The 27,491-nt window shown below is 42.0% G+C and overlaps 7 protein-coding genes across 7 annotated transcripts; 4 read left to right on the plus strand and 3 right to left on the minus strand.

Moving 5' to 3' along the window:
* Positions 1-1,498: 1,498 nt before the first annotated feature.
* Positions 1,499-2,753, minus strand: LOC108147126 (enhancer of split m6 protein). Its single transcript, XM_017273418.2, has one exon. The coding sequence runs from the start codon at positions 2,693-2,695 to the stop codon at positions 2,483-2,485; it is 213 nt and encodes a 70-aa protein (XP_017128907.1). The 5' UTR covers positions 2,696-2,753; the 3' UTR covers positions 1,499-2,482.
* Positions 2,754-6,236: 3,483 nt separating this feature from the next.
* On the plus strand, positions 6,237-7,077 carry LOC108147128 (enhancer of split m5 protein). The gene has a single exon (XM_017273419.1). It carries the CDS (start codon positions 6,296-6,298, stop codon positions 6,833-6,835), a length of 540 nt encoding a protein of 179 aa, XP_017128908.1. The 5' UTR covers positions 6,237-6,295; the 3' UTR covers positions 6,836-7,077.
* Positions 7,078-11,952: 4,875 nt separating this feature from the next.
* LOC108147139 (enhancer of split m4 protein) lies at positions 11,953-12,667 on the plus strand. The gene has a single exon (XM_017273432.2). The coding sequence runs from the start codon at positions 12,001-12,003 to the stop codon at positions 12,454-12,456; it is 456 nt and encodes a 151-aa protein (XP_017128921.1). The 5' UTR covers positions 11,953-12,000; the 3' UTR covers positions 12,457-12,667.
* An 852-nt stretch (positions 12,668-13,519) lies between these two features.
* Positions 13,520-14,863, minus strand: LOC108147099 (enhancer of split m3 protein). The gene has a single exon (XM_017273385.2). It carries the CDS (start codon positions 14,663-14,665, stop codon positions 13,973-13,975), a length of 693 nt encoding a protein of 230 aa, XP_017128874.1. The 5' UTR covers positions 14,666-14,863; the 3' UTR covers positions 13,520-13,972.
* A 5,537-nt stretch (positions 14,864-20,400) lies between these two features.
* On the plus strand, positions 20,401-21,400 carry LOC108147123 (enhancer of split M2 protein). The gene has a single exon (XM_017273415.2). It carries the CDS (start codon positions 20,524-20,526, stop codon positions 21,217-21,219), a length of 696 nt encoding a protein of 231 aa, XP_017128904.1. The 5' UTR covers positions 20,401-20,523; the 3' UTR covers positions 21,220-21,400.
* A 1,308-nt stretch (positions 21,401-22,708) lies between these two features.
* On the minus strand, positions 22,709-23,432 carry LOC108147110 (enhancer of split M1 protein). The gene is made up of 2 exons (XM_017273400.1): positions 23,140-23,432; positions 22,709-23,076 (listed from the first exon to the last, which is right to left on the minus strand). The coding sequence occupies exons 1-2, from the start codon at positions 23,348-23,350 to the stop codon at positions 22,817-22,819; spliced, it is 471 nt and encodes a 156-aa protein (XP_017128889.1). The 5' UTR covers positions 23,351-23,432; the 3' UTR covers positions 22,709-22,816.
* A 643-nt stretch (positions 23,433-24,075) lies between these two features.
* Positions 24,076-26,672, plus strand: LOC108147095 (phenoloxidase 3-like). The gene is made up of 4 exons (XM_017273382.2): positions 24,076-25,135; positions 25,197-25,292; positions 25,495-26,253; positions 26,315-26,672. The coding sequence occupies exons 1-4, from the start codon at positions 24,140-24,142 to the stop codon at positions 26,546-26,548; spliced, it is 2,085 nt and encodes a 694-aa protein (XP_017128871.1). The 5' UTR covers positions 24,076-24,139; the 3' UTR covers positions 26,549-26,672.
* The last annotated feature ends 819 nt before the right edge of the window (positions 26,673-27,491 follow it).

Here is a 27,491-nt window from a genome sequence, read left to right on the forward strand (position 1 = left end):
TACTGAAAAAACTACCACCTGCCCTTTATTTTATTTAATTTTTTCTTGTCCATCGTGGGCCCTATAGCTGCCCTCTCCCTCGCTCCTGCTGTTGTCAATTATGAATGCTGAATTGTAGCTTCTGTTGAACACTTGGGTCCAGGGATCGGATAGGATCGTACTGCGCTAAGTGGCATACATATACGCGTATGGTATTCCTGCTCACGTCGGGACATCATCATCGTGGGACCCAGAAAAGGGATGGTTCGATGGATCGACGAGGGACATGCAAACTAAATGACTGTACGGCAAATTGACACACACTAAAGATTAAATGTATCGCATTCGTTAACTATATAAACAATATACGTGGCCGGTTTGAAGAACAGCAGCGATGCTGTAGTTGTTGTTGTTGTTGCTGCTCTGGCAGGAAGTGTGTGTGCGCTGCGTGCTGAGAGTGTGCTGAACAACAAGCCGTTACAATTTTCTGGCGACTGTGAGAAAATTTTTCGAGCTGCACATGGCCAGCTCTCTGTTGTTGTTTTTTCCTTTTTTTTATTAAATAGGGGCAACCATTTGGGCATGCAACGGGGTTGGCTTATTGTCAATGCATCGCTATAATCGCTGGTGTTGCTGCTGTGCCGTGGATGTTGCTGCTGGGTTGCCGATGTTGCTGCCGTGTAATTGAATATGTGTGCGCATGCTTGGCACGCCAAACGCGCGACAGACGCGAGCAGCAGCAGCAGCAAAAAAACAAAAGCTAAAGGGCCCCAACAGAAGCTTGCTGCGCGCCACGCATTCGCAATAAAATCGAATGAAATGCAAAAAAAAATGGTTGAATTTTTTTAAGCCTGGAGCTTGCGAATCGGCGGCAGGAAATTACCATTTTGTGTGGAATGACAGGGCGGTGATTATCATTTGCTGCGATTAGCGTTGATGCCCGGATATGGGGATATAGTCAGCTCAATGGGGGCTTAGATTTGATTTGCATTTGAATTCTTAAGATTTTTAAAAGGAACACACAAAAGTTATGATGATTTTTTGTGAAAGTTAAAATAAAAGACATGCTTTTAATTGGACTTCAAAACCATTTGGTTGTGTAAAAAAATTCTGAAAACAAATTAGTTAATGGTTACGTTATTGGATTAGATTAATTTTAATATACTAAAAAACTGAATAATACAGTTCATTAATCTTTCGGTTGTCAAATAGTTGTTTTAGATATTTCAGTGAGGTTTCGGTAACGTTTGGTATTACCAAATTTCAAAGACCTTCCGCAACAAATGAGATTTTTCATCAATAACAAACAAGCAATCAGTTAATATTCGAAGGTAATTTTTTAGAGCTAACAATAGATCTAATTAAAGTTTGTTTAATAAATTTACAAGTGATTTTTAATAAGCGGCCTAAAAGATTTGAAGAAGACAACAGCTTAGTAATTTGCCCTTTAATCACAATCCAATTGGGTTGGTTTTCCTCCAAGCACGAACAACACAATTACCCAAATAGCAAACAGATATAGTTTCAATTTAATTACTTTATTTTTTTATTTCTTATAAACTAATAACATTTATTTTACACTAACTAGCTTGAGTTCATATCACAAATGTATTTTATGTTTATTATTGGCACCCATCGAGGATCTCCAACTAGAGAGGATGTCTGAGTTGCATCCTTAAGACTAGTTGGATATGGATACTTGTTGCTGGCACGCAACACAATTCGCACGATCGCTCGACAGCTCCATTCATTCACCGAATGATATGTTTTGTATTATTCATTCATCCGTTCAGTCGTTTTGGTCGCATCTACCGGTTTTTGGCCCATGTTGTTGGTGCTTTGGCTTATGATGCTGCTGTTGTCTTGGGATTGTTGTGGTGACTGCCTGTTGTTGTCATCGATGTTTTGATTTCTTGAGATGTTAAAGATTGTTATAGTTTATGTGGCTGCTACTGTTTTTGTGGCTAGTTTCTCGCTTTTTAACAAGCGATTATAGTTTTTATTGGCCAAGTTGATTCTGCGGTTGGTTTAGGGTTCGCTATTTTTGCTGCTGTTGATAATGCTCTTGAGTTTTCGGCTTTTTGAGGTGTTGCTGCAGGTTTAGTTGCCGTTTTTGGTTCTTGCAATTATAGTTGCTGTTGGCATTGCAATAATAATTGCAGTTTCTGTTGTTGCTTCTGTATTTATAATGTGGTGTTGCCACTGTGGTTGCTCCTTTAATACTCCATTATGTTGCTGCTGGATTTTCGGCTTTTTGACAAGTTGTTGTTGACATGGCAATATTAAGTGTAGTTTTTCCTGCTATGCTGCATCTTCTGAGGAAAATCTGCTGTCTTTCTTCCAATTGCAATTAAATTGGTTGCTGTTGTTGCTTCTGTCTTCACTATAATTGCAGTTGTTGACAAGGTAGCAATTTCTAAAGCTGATGTTTTGGTTCTCAGCAATGATTCTCTTTAGATTGCTGCTGATGCAGGTGATTTTGCTGTTGCTCCTGCGTTTGTTACTACTGCGAGTGCCAATAAAAGCTACCGGCAGCAGTCTCCAAGCAGATGACCAGGTGCTCCTCCGTTCCCGTCTGAGTTTCTCTCAGCATCCTCTCGTTGGCCTGATTTTGGGCAATCTCCTCCAGACTATCGTACCGTTGACTATCGTTATGTGAGCTGTTTTTGGCAAAACGCTGCATCATTTTGGCTAATAAGTTCTTAACTTTCGACATGGTTCTGGGTGGATGTAGAAAATGCACTTTTCTGATTAGAGTTCTTTACGCGTTGACTTTCAAATTGCAACTGTTGTGGGCTGACAGCAAGTGTCGCGCTTTTATAGGGCAACGCAACCCAGGCAGATAACCACCACCCAAAAGTCCAACCACCCAAAACAACAAGTGCCACATGTGCACGACACATGTGCAAACTCCGCGCAGGAGCAGCAGCAACCTCATCTGAAATATCAACCCAACGTTCGCCTGCCACGCTTTTAGCGCAAGGAACGCCGCAGCAAGCTCAACACGTGCAGGATAATCTCGTTTTTTCCTCCACTCCGGTCGTCCCTGTTTTTTTTCAACCATCCTCATTTTTTTTCCTGTTTCAATACAGAATAAATATTGAGAGCGTTGAGCAGTTGTGGTTCCCATGGATAAGGTTCGACAGCACAAGGGCCTTCCTTCCCCTATCCTTAGCGCATATCTCGATTTTTTGAGGCTAGGGGAAAAAGTATCCCACGGTTCGAGTGGCAGCTGTTTGCAATTTAGGCCACAGCCCCGCTCATTTCATTGCCTTGGTGGTTGTTGTTCCTTGTTGCCGTTGATGTTGCTGTTGCTGTTGTTGCCCCTTTTGACACATATTGCACTTGCTGCTGCTGCTGCTGCTGCAGAGTTGGTTCAACTTTGGTTAATTGCTTCGCCCGCCGTTGGGTCACGCGTTTGCCTCCCAATCGCTTGCCACCAAATTGATGTTTGCTTTTGGGCCTGGGCCTGGAAAGCTCAGCGGTTGGCCGAACGCGTGGCGTGCTGCTCCTCTGATTGGGACGCGGGTCGGTCACGTGTTTGGAGCACCGCCGCAATTTAAATCCTCGCCAGAGCAAGGTGCTTTCATTTGTGGTGGCGCAATGATAGAGTTTTAATTCAACTTATATGGGCTTATAATTTGGAGTGTTTGTTGTCTGTGGGCCGAGAATCGGACTGTGAGTTTCGCATGGGGGTTGTTTCATGGCACGAGCTGCGAGCAAAGTGGGTTCGAGGTTGATTGCTTTCAAGGAGTCAATGGTGTTTAATATTAAATGTTTTAGCTGATAAATTGGATTGAGTTGATATGGTGAGATAAGTGCAAGGGTGATATAGCTTGTTGGAAAAATTGAAAGGGATATCATGATAAGAAACAACCAGAAAAATTTAAAGAAACTATTTTCAAAACAGTCATGTCGATATGAGGCTGGTCAATTTGATTTATTTAAAGTACACTTATCGTATCATGTAAAAAAAAATAAATTAATTTTTTTTAATTTTAACAAACTTGATATCAATGTTCAATTAAGTTTATGTTTTTCAAGCCAATTGTCTTAATAAAATTATTCATATTTACTTTCTTTAGATATAATAAAAGATTAATAAACCCTTGGAGCAAATTAATTTTTTTAGCATTATCTGTTAAATAAATATATATATTAATATATAATTCTTCTCAGAAACTATAATATTATAAAAGTTCATCCCAGTTCTTGTTTGATCGAAAAAAGGGAAAGTGCAAAAGATGTTCCCTCTTCCATCTTGACTATTTTTCCCATGAATGTATTTAAGGCCAGAACAATGGCATTAACACCAGGAAGTGACCATTCTTCTCGAAGCTAACTCTGAGTTATTCTAACCATCCCTCGGATTGTGGGCTCAGTGCTTATGTCTCTCAACAATTGTCCACTTATCGTCCGGCTAATTTATGGCTGTGCAAACATTTGCCAGCGACATTTACCTGACAAACCAACTGGTGATCGGGCATAAATCCCTCAAAGGATTGGATCATTGATATCCATCCAGAGGCTGTCAGTTGGCTACTGGGGATTCTCACTCACCTTGAAGACATTAATGATTTGATTGCCCATTGACAAGCCAACCACTCCACCACTATCAATGACAGACTGCTCGTTAAACTTCTTCTGCGGGTGCGTTCGTTCAATTAGCCCATGTCGTAAAGTACAAATAACTATTGCGTACAAGTTCCTCGGAACTTGGAAACTCTGACGGCCTGGCCATAATCATTAAGCCCGCCGTCTGGTAGCCGGCAATTTAAATTAAACAATCGTCAATGACGGCGACAAGAGTGAAAAACTAAAGTAAAGCAGGCAGTAATCAGTCGGTACGTCCGTCAGTCAGTCAGTCAGTCGAGCTGTTAGTCAATCCGTCAGTCAGTCAGTGAGTCGGGCAGTTAGTCAATCCGTCAGTCCATCAGGCAGTCGGCAGTCAGTCACACGACGATCGCTACTTGGGCTGATAATAAGCGTCGCGCCGGCGCAATAAATGTGTGCCGACAGATAAATGTGTGCCCTCATCTGGTTTTTGTTGCTTCTGTGTATTAACAGCCAAGTGGTTGTCTGTATGGAGTATCTGTGTACCGGCTTCTTTCCGTGTATCCGTGCCTGTAATCGTAACCATATAAGCGTCTTAAATGGCAGGTGTGCACATCGCGTGGGAAACACACGACGCGTCTCGAGCGGTTCTCACGATATGAAAATCGAGCAAAACAAACCGAAAAGACCCCTCAAGACCTCAACAACGGTGACTGCCACTTTCTCGGGATTCGAATTGGATCTGGGATAGGGATTGGGGTTAGCTCTAAGGGTTGATGGGACCTAACATTCGGCTAAGATTTATGGGGAAGCAAGTGATTTGGGAAGCGGGTCCCAAAAAACTGAGACTAGAAAATGTATTTAAGTGCTTGTTTGCAATAAGTGGGGCATTAAAATTGTTGTAATAGGCTGATATAGATTCTTTAAATTGGAAAGGATTTAAGTATTTTTTTATGGGGTACTCAACAGTTAATCAAAATTATCCTTTCACAAATAAAATTTGCTTTGGTTCCTAAACCTTCTTAGTAAATTGGTTTATTGTGAACAAAATATGACTTCTAAGCACAACAAAATATTCATAACATTAATGTACGATTTTGTGATAGTTTCATATAAAACATTAAGGCATTAAATACATTTTTTAATAATAGGTATGCTAAAAAATTTAGGACCAATACAAAAAGTATTTGATAAAAAAACCATATTTGACCAGCTACTGGCAATGATCCCATGTTCAGGATATAAACGATCCTCCCACTTTTCTCTCAACGAGCCAAAGAACAGTAAGCCACAACAAGACAATTACAATTTTACCGAGTTTGATTTTCATTTGCTGGCCCAAACCGAATCAGTTTGTCGCAGACAATTGGTACCAATTCCGTGTACCACGTTCTCACGTCTTGGCCAGCATTTTACGGTTTAATTGCAGTTACAAAGCGTCGCCAGGACCCACACTCCTTGGCTAGACAATTGAAAGGAATAAAACGCATAAAGGGGCCCAAAGAAAAGCAGCCCGAACAGTCATTCTTTGCACAACGATTTCAGTTTCCTTTCCCACGCACGCACAGCAATGAGATTTACAGATCTCTACGGTGGGATCGCAGGTAGCAGGTCCTCCAGAAAGGACCTTCTCCTCTGCTGCGGCTGCTGCGGGTATAAAACCCAGTGCAGTCGAGGAATCCAGCATCATTCGAGCAGCATCCTGCAAGCAGTACAGTTCAGCTCAGCTCACTTCTACAGAACTACTACAGAAACTCACAAAATGGCACCACAGACCAGCAACCAGTCCACATTCGTCTCGAAGACCCAGCACTATTTGAAGGTGAAGAAGCCCCTTTTGGAGCGCCAGCGGCGGGCCCGCATGAACAAGTGTTTGGACACATTGAAGACCCTGGTGGCCGAGTTCCAGGGCGACGATGCCATCCTGCGAATGGACAAGGCCGAGATGCTGGAGGCGGCACTTGTCTTCATGCGCAAACAGGTCGTCGAGCAGCAGGCGCCGGTTGCCCCACTCCCGATGGATAGCTTCAAGAATGGCTACATGAACGCCGTCAGCGAAATCTCCCGTGTGATGGCCTGCACTCCGGCCATGAGTGTGGATGTGGGCAAGACGGTGATGACACACCTGGGAGTGGAGTTCCAGCGCATGCTGCAGGCCGATCAGGCCGACCAGCCCTCCACCCAGATCTCCGCCCCACGCCCACTCAGCCCCGCCTCCTCGGGATATCACAGCGATGCCGAGGAATCCGAATCTGCCGCCAGCCCGAAGCCAGCTCAAGATACCATGTGGCGTCCCTGGTAATTGGTCGTGCCACTTCATCATCAGCAGCGACTTTGAATCCTGTCTTCCATCTGCAAAATCGGCAGCAACATCGAATCATGTCTTCCATCAGCAATTTTTGCTACAACGAATCATGTCTTCCAATTGAATCGTTAATACTGTGATAACAGCTTTACCTAGATTATAAGCATACCTCAAGCTTTACTAGTTTATTAAGATTTAGTTTGTAAGAGAATACAACAACAGCTTTAATAGTAATAAAATACAAGAAACATAAAACTAAATATTTTTTACTTATTAATTTGAAACTTAGCAAACTTTAAATCGCATTTCGAAATTAATTTTCAGATAGACAATTTCGTTGAATACCACCAGAGAGATAGTTTTAAAGATATCTCTTTAATTAAAATCAAAAATGTTTATACTCCGTTTAGCACCAGTGGCACCTTTTGATTCTCTTATGAGGCTTAACCCATAAGAAAATACAAAAGCAAACAAATAATAACAAACTGCAATACATTTGGTTGGTATCAGGTAGGTAATTATTATTAGAACATATTATTTTGTCGACCATAGCTACAGCCCTTGGATACCTCACTATGAATACATTGTTATTTAATTTAAGAAAAATAAACTAATTTCATAAATACGTCATTTACAAAAGTTCAGTGCTTTAGGTACTTTGGATTTAGATTTGGTTTTGTCAATATTCTCAGATTATGGTTAATTTTAAAAAACAGTTGAACTAAATGAGGTAAAATACAACCATATTGCATATTAAGGGGACAATATCGTCGAAATTGTAGTCCTTTAGTGAATACATTTGTTTGTTTACAATTGTATTGCCTGCATGTCATTTGAAGAATATTTACCCCTCCTTACGGCGAACAGTGCATTAGAATAGTTCCCCATTAAAAGAGTAAAAGACACACATTAAGCAAACCCTCCCCCACCTGATGATCGATATAAACAAGATCTGTGCGAGACACCCAGCTGGGACCTGCACTGCAGACTGTTGAAGTCCCCCGGGTCCAAGTAGGAGGTCCTCGGGCTGTAAGTCCAGACAAACCCCTAGCCAAGCGACGCCTTCGAGGGGCAGAGACAAAAAGTACTGAGACCTGTCTACGCCCCGATCAACAGCTTAACACTGTGGTGTTGCACGTGTTGCTGGGTGTTATCGAATCTGCATATCCCTCGAACCCCTGGACAGGGCTCACATATCGTTATAGTATTTTTTTTCGGTCAGGGGAGGTTCCGAGACCATCGAGTTAAACCGTCAATTACGACCCCTTTTGTGCCCTGCACGTGCGTGCTGAGTGATGGGCGGGGATCGGGGAACGGGACTCTGATGATATCCTAAACCAACAAAGACAATGGCCACCGGATTCCTGGAACTCGCCTCCCGCATATGCGACACACCATCGCACATACTAATTTGTAAACTAAAAAATAAAAACCAAATTTAAAAGACATGTCGCGCTGTCTCGTGTCAAGTGCAATGTCTCTGTGTAATTCGATGATACAAAGGACCCCACATGTGTTGTGCATCGCCACACTGATTAGTGTCTGTGTTATTTTATCATTACAAAACCAAAGAAACCGCCACGTAGGTCCACCAGATCATATTCATAAATAAGTTTGGTTAATATCCTCTACATCGGGTAAAAGAATTCGAGGAATAGTTCATCATTATTATAACTTTTAAAAGCAGCTTATAAAAGTTATGCTTTAATTTAAAAACATATTAGTTATTTTCTCAAAAAGTATTTGTTTACAAAAAACTCTGAAAAACTATTTAAAAACTTTTAAAGTTTTTTAACGATTTTCACTAATTATAATTATAGAAATCCCCACAAAAAACTGTACTAGTCGTACAAATATTTTTTTTATTTTTGCCTCATCAACATCAACATCAATTAAAATTTATTTTTCGGTGTACAACATTAACATAAAGGCTTAGGGAAAAATATTGAATATATTTGCTTAATGAAGCAGGCTCTATTTTAATATTTAAAATTGCAGATATGTTTCCCCCCCACCCATAAAGCCAACAAAAGAAAATGTTTTAAAGTTGCTGAAAACTTAAAGAAACGTTGATGTTTTTCAATGGTCATCAACAATTCGTGTTGGTTTTGTTCCTTCAAATGTATTTACCGATTTCTTGTTATTGTTATGCTAACTGTTGTGCACATGGGACTATGGCACTGACTATATCCCTGTAGCTCGTCCCCTCGATACAGCTCAAGTGCAGATCGTTTTACGTTCAACGGAATTTTTCGCACGCCTCGTTTGATGTTCACGCTGCTGACCATGGAAAATGTAAACGGAAATACCGTAACAGATTCGGGCAGTTAGCACATCCTCTGGACGGATGGTCCGCGTGGGTGTGGAAGGTCCTGTCCGGTGTAACTGGACCTGCGGAGACCGGAGGGAGGGAAGCCCTCAATGATCGGTGGGCTTTTTCCGCTGTCAATCGCTGCCGATCGCACATGTGTGAAATGTTCACGTTTGCAAGTTGCTCACGTTGCCGTAGATAGTTATGGTCTTCAGATAGATGGTTAGGTGGATGGATCGAGGGACGTGACGGGGCCGCAGTTTCGACCGTAACACCCTGCTGCGAGCGAAACGAGGTCGTCACGTGTACAAACACGATCATTCCCACCCCCCTTTGAACACTTGGCTGGCAGACAATGGACTGCCAGGGTCAGGTTGATTTTGTTTTTATTTTTTCTATTTTTTCTCTTTCTCCTCTTTTGTGTGCGTCGGGCTAATCTACAGTTTTGGAACCTTAAATGATCGACCTGCGATAAGAAATCAGTGCACGTGTTCGGCCAAAGATTTCCCTGGAAGATAGAAAAGTGAAGGAGAAAAAGAAGGCACCACAGTAGTCACCGAAAACCCCGAAATAAAACCACTGCAGGGGCAGCCAACATTTTCGGGACCCCCAGCAGGGCTTTGGTTTCCCTTTCCCATCCAAATGGTTAACTATTTTTATTTGTTTTGGCCCTGCACGTGGGCACACAATAAAATTCAGAAAAAACAACGAACACAAAAAATATCCATGCGAAGGAAAACTGGGGGCAATGAGTCAACCAGAAAAAATAAAGGACCAAAAACACAATTAGATCGACACAATCCGTGCATAATAAGTCAGAATAATGCGGTAGCATGAGTCAACCAAAAGCAATACGAGGAACTGTATGAAAGTCAAAGGCTATAAAGGTCAGTTTCCAAGAAGTAATTCAATAATTTGGGACTGTTGATCCAGCAAAGGATATTGAAAAGATCGTAGGCAGCCCTTGTTGAAATAACACGCAAGGGATTTAATAGAAATATTCTGTCTCTCAATCAAAAATATTCGTAGCCTAATAAGAGGAGGGACTTTTTAGAAATGGTTTTATAACTGTGGTGCTGTTTTCTGTCGTTTTTGTTAGCTTATTGTCTTCTTTAAGTGACTTAATCAATACTTTAGCCGCATTTAAAAAAATACCGAGAACTTGTTTTTAAAGAAAAAAATGTTATCGGTCGATAATGAGCTTAAGTTTTAAAATTGTTTATTTTTTTAAACTTGGATTTATAGTAGATTACTCTCGATTATGGTAACTTTTTTAAAACACCAACAGACCGATATTGTTTAGGCGAAATTTTTTCCTATGAATAAAGCCATAGCAGCACCTTTATTTTAGGTTTTGTAATATTTTTTATTTTAAGCCATAGGAGTAATTCCATAATATAGACTTAAAAGTTTTGGATCAATGAAAGTGTATCATATTTATATGGAAATAGGTTCGTTGTTTGGAACTCTAATTTCTTAAATAAAAGGATTCAAGTATAGATTCCTATACCAATTTCCCCAACCTTTGATTTAAACTCATCGATCTCAAACCACACCGACCTAGCCAAGAAACCCAACCATATAATCATCATCACCTCCACAGCAGTTCAATATATTTGAGATCCAGGACGAACTGTTAACGCCAGCCTACAATTTCTCAATGATGAGTCCTGCTTAATTGGTCCCAACTCACACCGTGTTCCAAATATTTATGGTTAAGTCAAGGGACAATCCATTAAGTACGCCAGAGATACCCAAAGGGAGCCAGAAAACAAAAAACAGAAATCCTGGGAAACCTTGGCTTCAGCGCCTCACGCGCCACTAAAGATCCACAAAAAAAGAAGGAACCGCACAAAAAAGGACAGGCACTCGCTGTGCGTGCGCTCCTCCAACGATGTCCTCGTGATCCTGCTCCTCCTCTTACATTTTTTTACCCATCATAATAAGAATCGGTCCCCTGCTAATTGTGTGCCATCAGCAACAGAAATTAAAAGCAACTCCTTCGTCGACGATCCTTGTCTTCCACCTCCGCCTCCATCTCGATCTCTCTTTTTTTGGGCAACGCCCCGTCTCCACATACAATTTGATAAATTTCAAATTACAGCGCATTAAATGCCTACAGTTCAGGATACTTGGTTCCTTATCTGGGTACCCCCTGCCCCTCTCCTCACATACTCTGGATTGTTTGCCTATTGAACTATACGATCTTCTGGATTTTGGGCATTAATTGTTCGCCTCCGTTCAAGCGATGAAAATTGAAAATATTCTCCCACGTTCCCGAGCTGCACACGTGTTCGAAAAATGGAAAAGGGATTTCCCCCGCCCCTCGGCTCCATCGTCTCCCCGTCCCGCTCGCACAGCCTACATAATAAGATAAGTGCACATAAAAACCAAAAGTGATCGGCAGAAAAAGGGAAAAAACGAATCTCATTTTCAAAAAGGATCCTTTGGAAGCGAGACTGTGGGAACTGGTAGAAAGTCTCGTTTCTCACGATCCTGCAGCAGGATAAAATTGCCCGCACCTCCAACAGGTGCAAGGAGTACGGCACGACATGCCGTCACACTCCGACGCACGCAGGTTGATGCCGATGCAGTCCCTTTTCGAAAAACACACCTGCCGTTTTTGTTGTTGCCTCGCCGGGTATCCGCACACACAGTGTGTACTGTGTATAGGATTTTTCGGGACACGTATCCTTGTAGTTTCCCACACTCGGTGTTTTGTGACCTGCTCGGCTTTGGGTTTCTCCACGTCCTGGCGGGTATAAAAGGACGCTCTGCCCGAGGATCAGACATCATTCGAGCTCAACGCTTCGTACAGTAAACATCACCAGCTAAAGAAATACCTATCATCATGTGCCAGAACAAGAGCAACACCAACACCATGACCATCAAGTCGAACAAGAAGCTGTCCTACAGCGTAAAGAAACTGCTGCAGAAGATCTTCAAGCAGCAGCAGCGCGTCGAGGAGGAGCAGAACCTGAAGAACACCCTCAAGGCCAACTCCTTGGAGTCTCTGGAATCCATGGAGAACAGCCGCAATGCCGATCTCGAGTCTGCCTCCATTTGCGCCTCCCTGGAGTCCTGCGAAAACGAGGCCAACGAGCGTCTCTCCCACTCCTGCGAGATGGAGGACTACGAGTTCGAGCAACTGCCCACCGTTCCCGTTCACTTCGTCCGTACCGCCCACGGCACCTTCTTTTGGACCGCCGTCTCCGATCTGCCAGCCGATAACGACCTCATCGAGCCCCTCTACTGCAGCACCGCCAACGAGATCGCCATCCCTCAGGATCGTTGGGTTCAGGCCTAATCAGCATCCTGACACTGCATCCCACATCCAGCAACTATGTCTTCCATGGAATCTCTAGCTTTAAACAACGTCTTCCGTTAATTTTTGACACCATTCCACAAAAATTAACACGCAAGCCGATTCACTCAACTGAAGAGCTTTACAAAAATTGTGATACATTTTACTTAACATTTACAAAAAAAACAAATCAAAATATATATACAATTTAAAAGAAACTTATTTTGGTTTTATTTCAATTTTTATAAAATCCTTTTCAAAAAAAAAAACTAATTGTAAATCACATACCTCATATTTGTTAGATTTACCAAAAAATTGTGTTGCATTTATGGGAATCTGCGTGAACAGGAATTAACATTTTTTGGAACTCTTTGTTGAAACGATTTTCCGTTTACAAATAAACACAGACAATTAATAGGGAGCGAAATCCTTTGTTAATTGGCATGACTCATTTGAAAAACGAGCGGACCCTAATCCGATTCGATCCTGAACCTTTTTGGTCTTATTGTTGATCAATTTACCTGCCAGCAGGTAGTGAAGATCATCGTCGGGGGTTGTTCTGCCTGTTGAGTTTGGCTGCAATTCCAACCAGTTTTCGAGCAGGTAGAGAGGATCTGTTGATTGCCGATCAGATCGGTGAAAAAACAGGCTCCAATTAGATGATCTGCTTATGTGAATGAATCAGAGCCGGATCGGAAATGTATTGCATACACTAAGGCTGAAGCATCTTCACGGCAATTAAAGGGTAATTTATTGGAGCAGTAAACAAATTGTATTGCTTGGGTCAATAACTAAACCTTTTCGGTTGGTTGTTGCGTAATAATTACTGATTTTTCAAAATAACATTTGTTTCTAAAGACAAACCGAACCCAAAACATATATTTCATATATTTTACCTGTAAATCAAACTTACCAATATATAAAATATTTGTGTTTTGTTTGGTGTAATATCCAAAAGGCAAGTTATACGCTTTTGAAAGTGTTTTACATCTTTTGTGCGGACACATCCTTCTGGAACTCTGAAATATAACGAATATCTCCATTCCCAACAAATAAACATAATAAGTTTTTACTTTTGCAATTTTACTGATTTATTTTATTTGGGATAGTCTATTTCTGATTTCTCTTTCTCAATTAACCATAAATTAACATTTATAAACTATGTAAAGCTTAATGTATATGCTAAACAATGAAGAGAGTGCAACGAACTAATGAACCTAGGAATCGTTTGGAGTAGGAAATTAGTGCACTCGCAAATATATTCACTGATATTGATTGATCATCGTACTTTAGTTATATCACAGTTGAAATTAAACAATCAATTTACAAATAACCATTACGGAACTAAGCCTAAAAGTATTTCAAAACCAACTTCGAAACCGATTAGCCAATCTGCCTCAATCAACTTGGTTTGTTTATGATTTACTTTGGAAGACAACGGATCTTGTTGCAGAACGGTCAATAGCCATTTTTGGGTTGCGATTATAATGCTAGGGATAAGATCGAGAGTCAGGCCCAATTACCAGGGCCTCCAGACGGGCTCCGAGGCGCCGGACTCCTGCGAGCTGACCGACGCCGTTTCGGATAATGCGTTGCCATCGACGGATGTCACATCGATCAGTTCGTCCTTGCTGGTCAGAAAGGAGCTGTAGCTAATGGCGGCAGCGGCGGCCGCCGGTCCATAACCTCCCAAAAGTGGAAAGGCCAGGCGACCCGAAGATTGCGGTAGTTGCTGCTGCTGATGTTGTTGTTGTTGCTGCTGCTGCTGTTGGAGCAACTGCGTCTGCAGCTCAATTAGTCGCGTCGATAGGAATTTCATAATCTTGCGGCCAATCTCATCGGTTTGCTGGGTCTGCAGCAGGACCTGCGTAATCTGATCGGCGGCGTGCACATATCCCGAGCGGAAGGACTCAACGTGGGCGGTACTCGTCGCGGTGGGCGGACTGTTGGCACCACCACCACCACCGCCAGCAATCACTGTCTGCAGGGAGAGGCCACCCCGTTGCTTGAGCTTCCTCATATGGTCCACCGTCAGCTCCAGAATGTCCGCCTTTTCCAGCCGCGTGACATGCTCGCCCTCCTGCTGCAGGCACTCCACCATCAAATCCTTGAGATCGTCCAAACACTTGTTGATCCTGGCCCGCCGCTTGCGCTCCAGCAGCGGCTTCATCACCTTGCGGTACTGATACGTCTTGGACATCTCCATGACCATGATCGATTGGGTGTCTTTTAGGTTTTGTTTTTAAGGATTGCTCTCGTTTAGTCTCTCAACTGCACATTATCACTTCTGATTTTGGTTCGTTTCATATATATATAAGATTTCTTTTACGAATTTGTTGCGCGTGCGTTGCGCGTTCCACCGGTTGCGGTGCGTTCGACTGGCGGCACTTTTGGGAAATGAGTGCCAAACTAGTTCCCAGCCCTACTTTTATATGACAGCCAGGCTCTCCCGCACCGGGGGTTTCACTCTCGCAGCCACAAAGCTCCCGCATGATCGCTCGCACACACTCGGCTCGGGCCCAAGATCGAGTTCCACTTCGGCTCTTCTCGGTCGCGGATCGGTAGCCTCGCTCGGCAGCGGCCCAAAGAGAGGCTACTGTGGGCCCTCGATGGGGGTTGAACCGTCTGCAGAGGCACTGTGGGTCCAGGATACAAAGTTTGAGGATTAAATGGATCCAAATACAGTGCATTTCTTAAATTGTTAATAGTACAGATGATTTTTAATTATAGTGAATAATTAGGTTTTAGAGTTTAAGAACAAATTAAACCAATAAATTGTTTGCTAGTTAATTAAGGAGTTGAAATTGAAGAAATTGTATTTTCCTGGGTGCTACGAAAATTTCTTCATAAACATATAAACAAAAATTACATTGTGCTCAAAGGTTTTTAAACAAAATTATCAACTGGCAAATTACAGATACCTCCAGAAAGTATGCTATGAATATGGCAATGCCTTAGAAGCGTTAAAAATGTTATTATTGAAATGTATACGAATTACTACCAAGGAACTGCTTTAATCATGTTGCTAATGAAGGCCATAACAAATTTAAAAGATGTACAACAAATATTTCAATTTATTATAACAAAGCTTTGGTTCTCCAAAAAAAATATATAGTAGCTTAGAAGATTTCCGAGGACTTCTTATAGAACGTGAGATAATTTTACTATTTATTTACAATATTATTCATTAGAATCCAATGATTTCGAACCAAGGTGCATGCAATGGGAGCGAGTGAGAGCGTGCCTCGCCGTAGATACAAATGTATCTGTATCTGTGGCTTTGGTGCTCTGGCGCGCGTCGTCTTCAATTGATTGCATGGCCAAAGGGAAACTGAGCAGTCGGCAGTCGGCAGTCGGCTTTCGGATTGGATCTCATTCTCAGCGACTGCGCGTGTCTCTCAGACCGCTCAGCCCCCCTACCCCCGTCCATTCCCCCACAATATCATACTTATTGTCAATGATGACAGTGCTCGGCTCCCATTCGCAGTCGAAGTCCGCTGCTCCGTACCGCTCACACCAACAATGAGACACGAGGGAGCCTACGACTACTGCCTATGTGACTGTGGCTGTGGGTCCCATGGATGTGGATGTGGATGTGAATGTGGATGTGAGTGCCTACTTTACGAGACCGTGGGAAACAGATTTGTCGTGTGTTTCCCACACGTTGGACGGATGGTTGGATTGTGATGCGATCCGATGGATTGCTGAAATGTTGTTGCTGTTGCTGTTGGTTTTGCTGCTGGTTGATTTCAAGCGGGTTGACTGTCGGCCGATGGGGGGCAGTGGGCGAACGGGCAAAAGGGGGGCGGAGGGGGAGGGGCTGCCTTAACTCGCGCAATTATGTCGCATGCTTGGCTGATGATGATGACTGCGACAATTGCACGGGGGGAAAATAGAGTAATATTTTCGGACTTTTCCATAGAATAAATATCATAACCAGGGATATTAAATTGCATTTATAAATAACTTAAGAGTTACCTTTTAAAAACCGGTTAATATTCTTAGAGTTATGTTATTTTATTGTAAATGTCATAAACTTTTTATTCAAGTCAAAAATTTATCGTACTGATAGAAAAAAAATCGTACATTCCGGGGTTTATATGTGCATTCGTACTTTAATAACTGTTACTGTCATTTAAAACATTTTAAATATAATTGCTTATCTTTATAAAAAAAATCGAACATGAGTTTTTTAAGCCCTAATGATATAATATCACAAAATTATAATAATTATTCCAAGTTTTTATTTGTTTTATTTATCTATCTAAGCTGCTCTTGATAATTTGTATATTTAATATTGTAAAGTAACATGACTTTATTTGAGGGGAATAAATTTTGAAACATAACAAATATTTTTATGAATTTCTCTCTGTGTACAACCACTATGATGGCTTTGGCTTTGGGTTGATATTTCGGTGAAGCGTATCGATTAAGTGTAACAGTTTCGCTATCTCGGCGCATTGGGGGTTCCGAAAAACTGTTTTTGCATAGTCCGATTTCCAACCCTTCAGCATTTGTGGACTCTCGTCATAAACTTTAACATCCGGTTGTCGTTCTAAGATTCGTTTTTCGCCCGTCCTCCATAAAAATGTTTTTTTTTTTTAATTCGCTGATCTCAGGGCTACTGGTCAACACAGAGTGTATAAAATGTTTCTTTTTTTATGCCCCTTTATTCGCAGCTGCCGCTGGGTTGGCTTTATCACCATCGCAGCAATATGACACTTGTGGTTGGACGCCTCGGAGTTATTTTTGTGGCCGTGCTTTTTGCCTGGCTTAGCATTTCCCATGATGCTGCAGAATCGCTCTGTTTGTTTGTCTTCTGGTCATGACTTCCGTTAGCCGTTTGGCTTGACTTGGCTTGGCATAGCTTGGCTTTCTGCTGACTGGAGCCATAACAATTAAGCCTCTCGAGGCATTTCGATGGTTCGCCTTTCAAGATGCCTCAACTTTCAACTTGGCCGGCACACGTGGCGTATGAGTAATGCGAATATGCAAAATAATCACGCACACACACATCGATGGACAGAGAGACCGCAAAACCATTTTCGACTAACCTCAATGCACACTAATTGCTTGTCATATATGCCCGTCCATGTGTCGGCCGATGTGTATATAGTTTTGCACAAAACTTGTTGCCATCGCCGGCCGTGTGAACCAAAAGCTTAAAAGCAAAATAGTTACTGATGGGTAAAGACAGTGCTGAGAGGTCAGCGAACAGCGAATAACAGATGCTCTTGAAGGAGAAAATTCCCAAGGATGAAAGGAAAAAACACTATCTTTGTTTTTTAAAGCTACTATTCAATTCATTTATTTTAAGCTTACTACATATTTAACATTTTATTTGAATTTTACTAATTAAAGGTCACCAGACTTAATACTAAATAAATTGAACAACATGTTTATCTACACCAAATATAAAAATAAATTATTTTATCTAGAATTAGATTTAAATGGTAAAGGCAAAGTTCCTTTGTACTTGCACTGTAAATTTATTTTGTAAATTGAAACAATTTTAATAGGATCTCAAATATTACCATTTATCGTATTTTGAATTTTTTAATATTAAAACGAAATCTTTATAAATTATAGATAAACAATTTTTGTAAAATTTATATGTTTAAAAAATATAAAGTAGTTATAACATAGATGAGACAGTATCACTTGTAATCTTCTGATTTTCTGAGCAAACCTATTATTTTTTGGTGCCCTAATTGTAATTGTATGTAAAGTATACAATGTAACCAAAGCTTCCTTTATAAGAAAGTGTATGGCCGCCTAACGACTTCCAAAGTCAGCCTCTGAAAGGCGCAAGCCCAGGCACAAGCTGGCCTCTGTTCGAGCTGCAATCGCAATCGCAGTCGAAGTTGGCTTGGAAGTCGGTCTGCAAGTTGGAGTTTCAGCTGGTGTCCGTGTTGCCAAGTCAGTCGCTTTCAATTTGGCAAACGTGCAGTTCAAAGCCTAGACGCTGATTGGGGGCAAAAGTGCGCGGGATGGACGATGGCGGTGGAAGTGCTGGTGGGGTTTCAGCCAAGATTAATAGTGGCCAAAGGCAAGAGAGCCGAGTCGGTTCGAGAGATCGCTGGTGCGCAAGCGTGCGGTGCACACGCGATTGGCACGAGTTTCGGTCACAGAAAATTACAAAAATAAAAACCCGATTCCGATTCGTAGCGTAGCCTGAGCTGGCCTAACTAGTTATGGCAGCTAACTCCGATTGTTGTGCTGTGTTGTGGGAACCTGCGAACCGGCAAGGACTTGCTGCCTGAATGAGGTCACGGCCTCATTAGATCCCCATACCCAAGTACCATAGCTATAGCTATACCCATACCCATACTTATATACCCATCCCGTTTTCCGTTCCCAGTTCGGAGCGTGTGAACCACAACATGTCATAATCCCCTCGTTGCGACTAGTCCCTTTTAAAATGAACTTATCAGCGCAGAGCTCTGCGAGCCTTGATTATAAATGACAACAAACAGGCCAACAAGTAGCAATAACAGCTGCTCAGCCTGAAACAAAAATCACATCGAAAGGAAACAGAAAACAGAAATAACAGCGTCAGCAGCAGCAACAACAATAATAGTCCCCCGAAAAAGCCGAAAACCCAAGTGAAATTCTTATAAGCCCTTTCCCACACTCGAAGACATCGACATCGAACAACGGCGACGCCTGCGCCTTTTGCCTTTGCCTTTGCCAGTTCCCCAGGACGGAAATGCCCAGCGTCTTAGTCCCACGCTCGCAGAAGGGAACAGGTGCTATTCGGGCCCCTTCGACTACGGCCCTGTGGTGAGATACACCCCCCACCCCTGGCATGTCCCCCGAAGTCCCAAACCCTGGAGAACGGACCGGACAACAACCCATGTACTACTGGGCTCCGGGCCCTGGGTACCGTGTGAATGTGAAAACAAAGTCAGTCGTGCATAAATGACGAACAGGCGATGCGCACTGTGGTTAGAAACTATTGATAGGAATTTTATGCGGCTGAAAAATAATTTAAAAAGTTAATATATAAAGAATCTGCCTATTACAAAAGATTTTTACCAAACAAATATTAACTTTTATAATTTAAATTAATATGAGTTCAATATGTTATTGGTATGTTATTAAAATTAAAATGTTAAATCCCAATTTATTTTTTCCTTTAAAGAAAATTCCATGACCCTGTCTATTACTTTCTGAAAAAAGTTGTTTATTAAATTTACTATACCTTTTATAACAAACCATTATTAATTTATTAATAAATTAATTAAATTAATAATTATAAATTTATTGGTATACCCTTGGCGATTTTTTCATTAAATTTTCTATACCTTTTATTAGAAATCATTATTAATTTATAAATGAATTAATAATTATAAATTATAAATTTATTGATATACCCTTGCCAATTTTTTTTTAATAAAGACTTCATTAAATTTTCTATACCTTTTGTTAGCAATCATTATTAATAATTTTATATATATTTATATAATTGGAGAATAAGCTGATATTTTAACACAATTGTAAAGCAAATAGGACAAGAAACATTTAGTTTAAATGTGATACGAATTAGAACAACACGAATTAAATTTGATTGCCATTTACCAATTGGCAAACACCCACTGTGCGGCAGCGTCGTCTTCATCTACCTGCAGCCAAAACTCATCAAGCGGCCCTTGTCGATTGTACGTGCATGGGAAAAGTACACACACAGAAGACTGGAGCTTGTGGATTCCTGTTGGAATTTATTTGGGAAATACGCGCACATAAAAAGGCCTTTACTTGGCTGGTACCCCTCCTCCACTGGGTTCACCTCTCACCCTGGGTTTTCAGTGCTGTGTGTGAGAGTGCACTCAAATTTCGTACGGTGCTTGGGCTATAGACTGCTCGTGAGATCAGCCGGCGTACGATTTCACTCTTGACTGGCCATCGGCAGCGCAGCAACTTCGCCTCATATATAAATATGAGCGACGCCGGCGCAGCAGCATCAGTAAACGACCAGCTCTCGCGAGGTGCGCACACGCAACGCTCGCTGTCCACAAGCCCAATAAAAGAAATAAGCCAAGAAAAAGCTCCACGAAATACCGCAGCAACATGTATCTGGATACGAAAAACATGACAACCAATGCAAGCAACAACACTTCAGTTGTGACGGCAGCAGCACTACCCACGAACTCAAAGTCCACACGACGTATGCGCAAAGTTTGGCAGCCGCTGCGTCGCCTGCTGAAAGTGGGTGGCAAAGGTCGCACCGCCCAGCTGACCTTGGCCCATCCCAACAATGTGGATCTCAACAACACCCAGCAACAGCAGCAGCAACTGGAGCTGCTCGTCGAGGAGGAGGCCAAGTCAACGGTCGAGGAGTCTATCCACAAATATGGACTGGAACTGCGACACTTGCCCGAGGAGGACGAGGTGTCCATTATGCAACCCCCCAACACACCCACCTTAATTAGCAGTGTTTACGTGGACAAGGTCAGCGCCCAGAGCTGTAGGGCCTGCCAGCATGGACGCAACTGCCAGCACAGACACCATAGCAGCAACTTAAACAACATCAGCAGCAGCAGCAGCAGCAGCAGCAGCATTAACGCCAGCAACATCAACAGTAGTAGCCCACCAAATGCAACACAGTTGTCCAGTAATCTCTGGGATCTTCAGTTGCCCCTCCAGTACATCAGCACCGACAACGGCACCTTCTTTTGGGCCAACACCCAGGAGCGAGTGGACGATGATCTCCTGCATGCCCTGCTCTGTCAGAGCTTCAGTCAACTGCCGGGAACGCTCTGCTAGTTGCACTTCCCACCCACAACAAACCTCAACCCATTACCTAAAAGATCTCAAGTTCATGGTGGTTATACCCCCATTTATTGTAATTTCATTTATTTATTTCCCTGCGCAATATTTACGTTGTTAATGTGATACTAATTTGCATGTAAAATAAAATACAAACACTCAATTTGTACCATACAAATGGAAAGAACAAGAAAAGGAAACGTTTTGTTATTGATATGGGTATGGGAAAAGAACTTGATAAGGAAAACCAGTTTATAAGGTTTTATGTTTTTTGGCCTATTTAATGCTATACGGTTTTGTGGCCCTGAAACCTTTAAAATAATAAAACAAAGTTATAAACAACTAATTGGTATATAAGCACAGGATATAATAGAACATATCTAAAAACAATTAATATGTTACAAACCAAGGATAAATACGTTTTTAATATAAAACTCTACGTTATTATTACAGAAGATTTTAGATAATTAATTTAGGTAATACTGAGCTTAAAATTGTATTTAGCTCAAAGATTATTGTGGAATATGTTAAAAGATCGATCCATATATTTTTGATGTTGAAGATGAGTTAAAATTGAACACGACACCTATTTTGTTTAATAATCATAGGGGATCTGAGAGCAGAACTTGATCTCCTGAAATACTGACATAACGGAAGAACGAAGATCAGAGCAAAGGATAACGGAAGCAATGTTATGAGTGGAACCTAATGAGGCCTGACAGATGAACGGTCTGCAAAGACGGGTTAATAAACTGATAAAATAAAAAACAAGAGAAAGAAGGGGATCTGGGCTTAACTGGTATCATCTTGCAGTGGATGTCACATCAATGCGCCCAGACTATACATAAAGTTAAGAGTGATTGCTAAGGTTGCCCTGAGCACTTATATCCTGTGTTAATGCACTCTTTTATTGCCTGAAGTCATTAGGTTGTGCGACATACATACATAGTGTAAATTATACTCTTTGACTAACCACTTGATTGACTGCGTTTGATAAACCATTCAGGAAGTACTAACCAACAATTATCAAAAAAACATATCAAAACTTTGGACCGGAAAACCGCAAAAAGAAATATAAAATTTGTTGTTAAAAAGCCGATAAACTTAAGTGGTAAAAGTAAGTATGCGGCTAATGTGATGAATATTAGTATTATTATATTTTAAATTAATTTTAATGTTTAATAAAATTTGTTAGTTTTTTAAGCATCTCACTCTGGGGATTTCCACACTTATCAATAAAACAGCTATTTAAATACATGTACATCTAAAGATACTAATCTTTATATTATTAATTATTTGTTAATTATCTTACTTTAACTTTTTATAATCTGGAAAAAATATTACAAAATTCAAACGTTCCTTAGTGTCCCGTTAACTAAATAATTGCAATGGTGACCATGCCAAATAAACCAACTGCTGGTGCCGTAAACTATTTTCACTTTCGTCAGCCTCCCACTGTGAACACCCCAATTAACAACTCGTTTACTCGTGTCTCATAAATTCGTAGGATTATATTTTCGTTGAAAACAAAAGGACGACTGCTTCGGACAAGAGATGCGCCTGTGCATTGTTCCGACTTAACGACCGATCCCGTCTAGCACTTCTCCGCGCGCAAAAGGCGGAAGAGCTCAGCGGGCTGGGCGCCGGAGAACTGCAGGGCGCAGTTGAAGGTATCCAGCAGACAGGAGTTGGCCAGCTCGGCACGATACTTGCCATTGGTGATGCACACCGGTTGGTAGATCATCGAGCAGGGCTTGAAACACTCCTGGACCTCCAGCTTGAAGTTGCCCAGTTTTTCGCGCAGATTCTCGACGAACTCGGAGCTGCACCAGGCGGCATCGGTGGCAGCGTAGGCTATAGAAATATATAGAATTTAATGACCACCGTCTTACCCAATTTTGAATTAGTTTTACTAACCCTGCATGCTGCTCCTTTCGCGGCGACAGTTGTGGGACAAAAGATTGCAGTCGCTGGCAAACTCCTTGAAGTTCTGGCCATCAGTTGCGCACACTGGCTTGTAGATGCTGGCACAGAAAGTTGGACAGGCTGTATCGTTAGTGGACACCGTATTTCCCGATACGGCTGCCACCAGAACCAGGCAGCAAAGTGTCAAAGTTTGGCTCATCATTTTGAGGTAGTATTTAAGTTTTTGGGCTTTTACCGTTGAATGCGTTCTCTCTGTAGTAGCTATTGATTTCAATTGCTGTGACTGTCTGAAGTTTCATTGATTTTTATATATTTTTATGAGTCTCTAGAGCTACTAGTAGATAGTATATCAGCTATAGCGTGCTGATAAGACGGGGCTTCTTATCAGCCATCCAAACAAAAACTCGTTTATGTGGCCTACAAAGTTCTACGAGGAGCCGGCACTGTTTGGGTGACTAACTGTTTATACTCTTGCAGAGGGTTTTATAACTTTGAGCTGCAATTGGTTTTATGTAGTTTTAGTTTTGAAACCGAAAAACGAAACTGAAACTGAAAAACTTTCACAATATTACAACAAGAATGACCGTACAAACTATTTTCTCAATTTCACAGAGAACGTTTTACATTTTGATAATTTTTAAAGAATTATGCATGATAGTTATTTTGGTAGTATAGTTCCTATTCTTTCCTATTTTAAATTCACTTTTGGGTAAGTTTTTGTGGAACAGTTTTTATGTATGCTTTTTTTTCACTTTATCTACTTCATAGTTAGGCCACAAATATTTTTGCATGCTTTCTCTGCGGTTTTAAAATTCCCAAATTCTTAAAGCCTAAGCCCTCGTTGATAATATTAGCTTCCTACTTTCCAAGCTTAAGTATAAAAAGCGGGCCAGTCCAATGGATAATCACAGTTGTAAAGTGTCAAAGCTTCCAGTGACATTCAATTGGTGAGCTTCCTTTAAGGACCTGCAAGAGCTTCAATAAATCCGCAATGGCCGACAAGAAGAACCTCCTGCTGCTGTTCGATCACCCCACAGAGCCGGTGTTCATGGACAAGGGCGGCAATAAAACCGTGTTCGAAGTGCCCGACTCCTACATGACCGAGAACTATGGCGAGCTCTGCAAGAGTGTCCAGAAGCGGATCAGCGCGGATAGAGATCCCAAAATATTCGTGAGGGAGATTTCCATTCCCGATCTTAGCTACCCCGAGTCCCTGAAACGGAACGAACCGTTCTCGCTTTTCGTGAAGTCACACCGCCAAAAGGCCGGCCACCTGATCGAAGTGTTTCTGACGTTGGAATCCGTGGACCATCTGCAAAGTGTGGCCGTGTACGCCAGGGATCGCGTTCATCCGGTGCTCTTCAACTACGCCCTTTCGGTGGCCCTGCTCCATCGCAGGGACACCCAGGGCTTGGATCTGCCCTCATTCTGGCAGACCTTTCCCGACCGCTTCGTGGACTCGGCGGTGATGCAGAAACTTCGAGAGGAGTCTTACGTGGTGCAGAATCTAGCCCAACGCAGGCCCATCGTCATCCCCACCAAGTACACCGCCTCCGATCTGGAGCCCGAGCATCGCCTGTGGTACTTCCGCGAGGACATGGGCGTCAATCTGCACCACTGGCACTGGCATCTGATCTACCCTATCGAGATTACCCCCGGCGCCGATCGCAGCATCGTGGACAAGGATCGCCGTGGCGAGCTCTTCTACTATATGCACCAGCAGGTGATTGCCCGCTACAATGCGGAGCGATTCAGCAACCATTTGGGCCGGGTGCAGCCATTTAACAAGCTGACGGACACCATAGCCGAGGGCTACTTCCCCAAGATGGACTCCCTGGTGGCCAGTCGTGCCTTTCCGCCGCGCTTCGACAACACAAAGCTCAGCGATGTCAACCGGCCTGTTGACCAGTTGAGAGTGGGAATCAACGACATGAATCTTTGGAGCAGTCGCATTCTTGAGGCCATCCATCAGGGATTCGTTATAAACGTAAGACTTTCATTAATACTTCCTAATCAGGAGAGCTCTTACATCTTATTGCAATTTTTAGAGGAACGAAGAAAAGATTTATTTGGATGATGTAAAAGGCATCGACATCCTGGGAAACATGATTGAAGCCTCCGTTCTTTCGCCCAACCAAACGATGGTAAGACCTCCTACTTTTGCACAGAAAAAAATTGTGGTCTTTGATAGATTTAGTCGTAGGCTTAAGTATTAAGTCGGTACTTATAAATATATCAATTTGTTGTTAAGAAAAAAAGGCTTAAATTTGATATTTGGATACAATATTTAATATTACTTGGGTTTGAAATTAATCACTCTTTTGTTGTACTTATCTAAATGTCTAGTATGGTGACATCCATAACATGGGACACATCCTGATCGCGTACTCCCACGATCCGACCAACAGGCATCTGGAGTTCCCGGGCGTAATGGGCGATGCGTCCACTGCCATGCGGGACCCCATATTCTACAAGTGGCATGCGTACATCGACGACATTTTCCAGGAGCACAAGAGACTTCTGCCCGCCTATAGGGCGGATGAGCTGAGCTATCAGGACATGGAAGTGCTCAGCGTCAAAGTGGAGAGCCGGGGTCAGCAAAACAGACTGACCACCTTTTTCAAGGAGTCCGATGTGGACTTGTCGCGCGGCATGGACTTCCAGCCCCGCGGCAATGTCATGGTTCGACTAACCCATCTGCAGCACCACCCCTTCAAATACACGTTCGTTGTGAATAACACTAGTGGTGCCCCACGATACGGCTATGCGCGCATCTTCATGGCGCCCAAGGTGGATGAGAATGGCTATGAAATGCTATTCGCGGATCAGCGTCTAATGATGATAGAGCTAGACAAGTTCTTGATTCAAGTGCCACCCGGCCAACAAACCTTTACTCGCGATTCCACCAGTTCGAATGTAACCATTCCGTTTGAGCGTACTTTCCGTGTTCTGCCGAATAGCAGTGAAACACCAAACACTCCGGAGTCGCAGGAGGACTTCTTCTGCGGCTGCGGCTGGCCCAACCACATGCTGGTGCCCAAGGGAAGGGCTGAGGGTATGAGCTTCGACCTGTTCATCATGGTTTCCAACTATGACAACGATAGGGTGAGTGTTTCCATTCGGTACTTTGGACTTCTCCCGACTCCAATCCTCTTTCGTTCTGCAGGTTGATCAATATGGTGCGGATGGCTGCAGCACCGCGCCCTCTTACTGTGGACTCCGGGACCGCCTCTATCCGGATCGCAAGTCAATGGGCTTCCCCTTCGACCGCCTGCCCCGCACGAATGTCATCACCCTGGACCACTTCCTCACGAGTAACATGAAAACTGCGGAAATTACCATCACCCATGATAGCACCATCGAAAAGCTGCCGTCATTGACAAACCGCAACCGCAATTGATACTGATCCAGCCCACCAATACTGACCCGATTCGATGACCTTTTTCACTTCTAGTTATGTCTCCATCTATTTATGTTTTCCAATATTCCATACTACATTACTCAATAAATTGCAATCAAAACAATAACTATTGTATTATAATAATTTTATACTTATCCTTTTATGAACACTAAGATTTGTTTTAAAAATCGGTTGATTGTAGCTTCTAACTGCTCTATATATGTGTTTTTGAGCATATATATAATGTTTTTGTTGCAACTTTAAGGGTATAAGACTTTCGGTGTGCCGAAGCGACTTGCCTTTTTATGATTTTATTTCTAATTATCTTGTCTGCGGTCTGGGTAAATTTCTGTTACAAAACAGAATCACTAAATTTGATGTCATATCTTGTTTATCGCATATGACTAACATTCTATCTAAAAATATTGATAATATTTTCTGGGATGCTGTTGTGGCGGTGCTTGTCATATCTTTGTTTACCAATTTGTATTGTTGAGGTAATTTTATTTTAAGGGTATAACTTATGTCTTTCTGGAACTGCGTGGAATGTTTTTGGAGACGCATTTCTGTTGTAATTGTATGCATTGGGTTCTGTAGGTTTGTTTTTGTTACTTATGCTCTTAGCAAGGCTATAACTATTAATATGTTAGGCTTGTTTCGTCTTAAATTTTCTTTTTGTACCAAAACAGAATTTAATCAAATGCTCTTTAAAAACTTAAAACAATTCATTATATTTTTGTGTAAAATAGGTTGATTAATTAATTAATTAACAAACCCAATAAAAAAAACCCTCATTCTTTTCGCTTTAAGCCAGTTTGACAAATGATCCACACACTCGATCTATTTCGGTTACAACATTCTGGCCGCCCACATTGTTGCACAGTTCATCGCAACTGCCGATCTCCGTGGGGCACAATGGTAATTGAGGCCTCTCTTGCCACAC

Source organism: Drosophila elegans, unplaced genomic scaffold (assembly GCF_018152505.1).
Source record: "Drosophila elegans isolate 14027-0461.03 unplaced genomic scaffold, ASM1815250v1 contig_476, whole genome shotgun sequence".
In the NCBI taxonomy this organism is placed as follows: Eukaryota; Metazoa; Arthropoda; class Insecta; order Diptera; family Drosophilidae; genus Drosophila; species Drosophila elegans.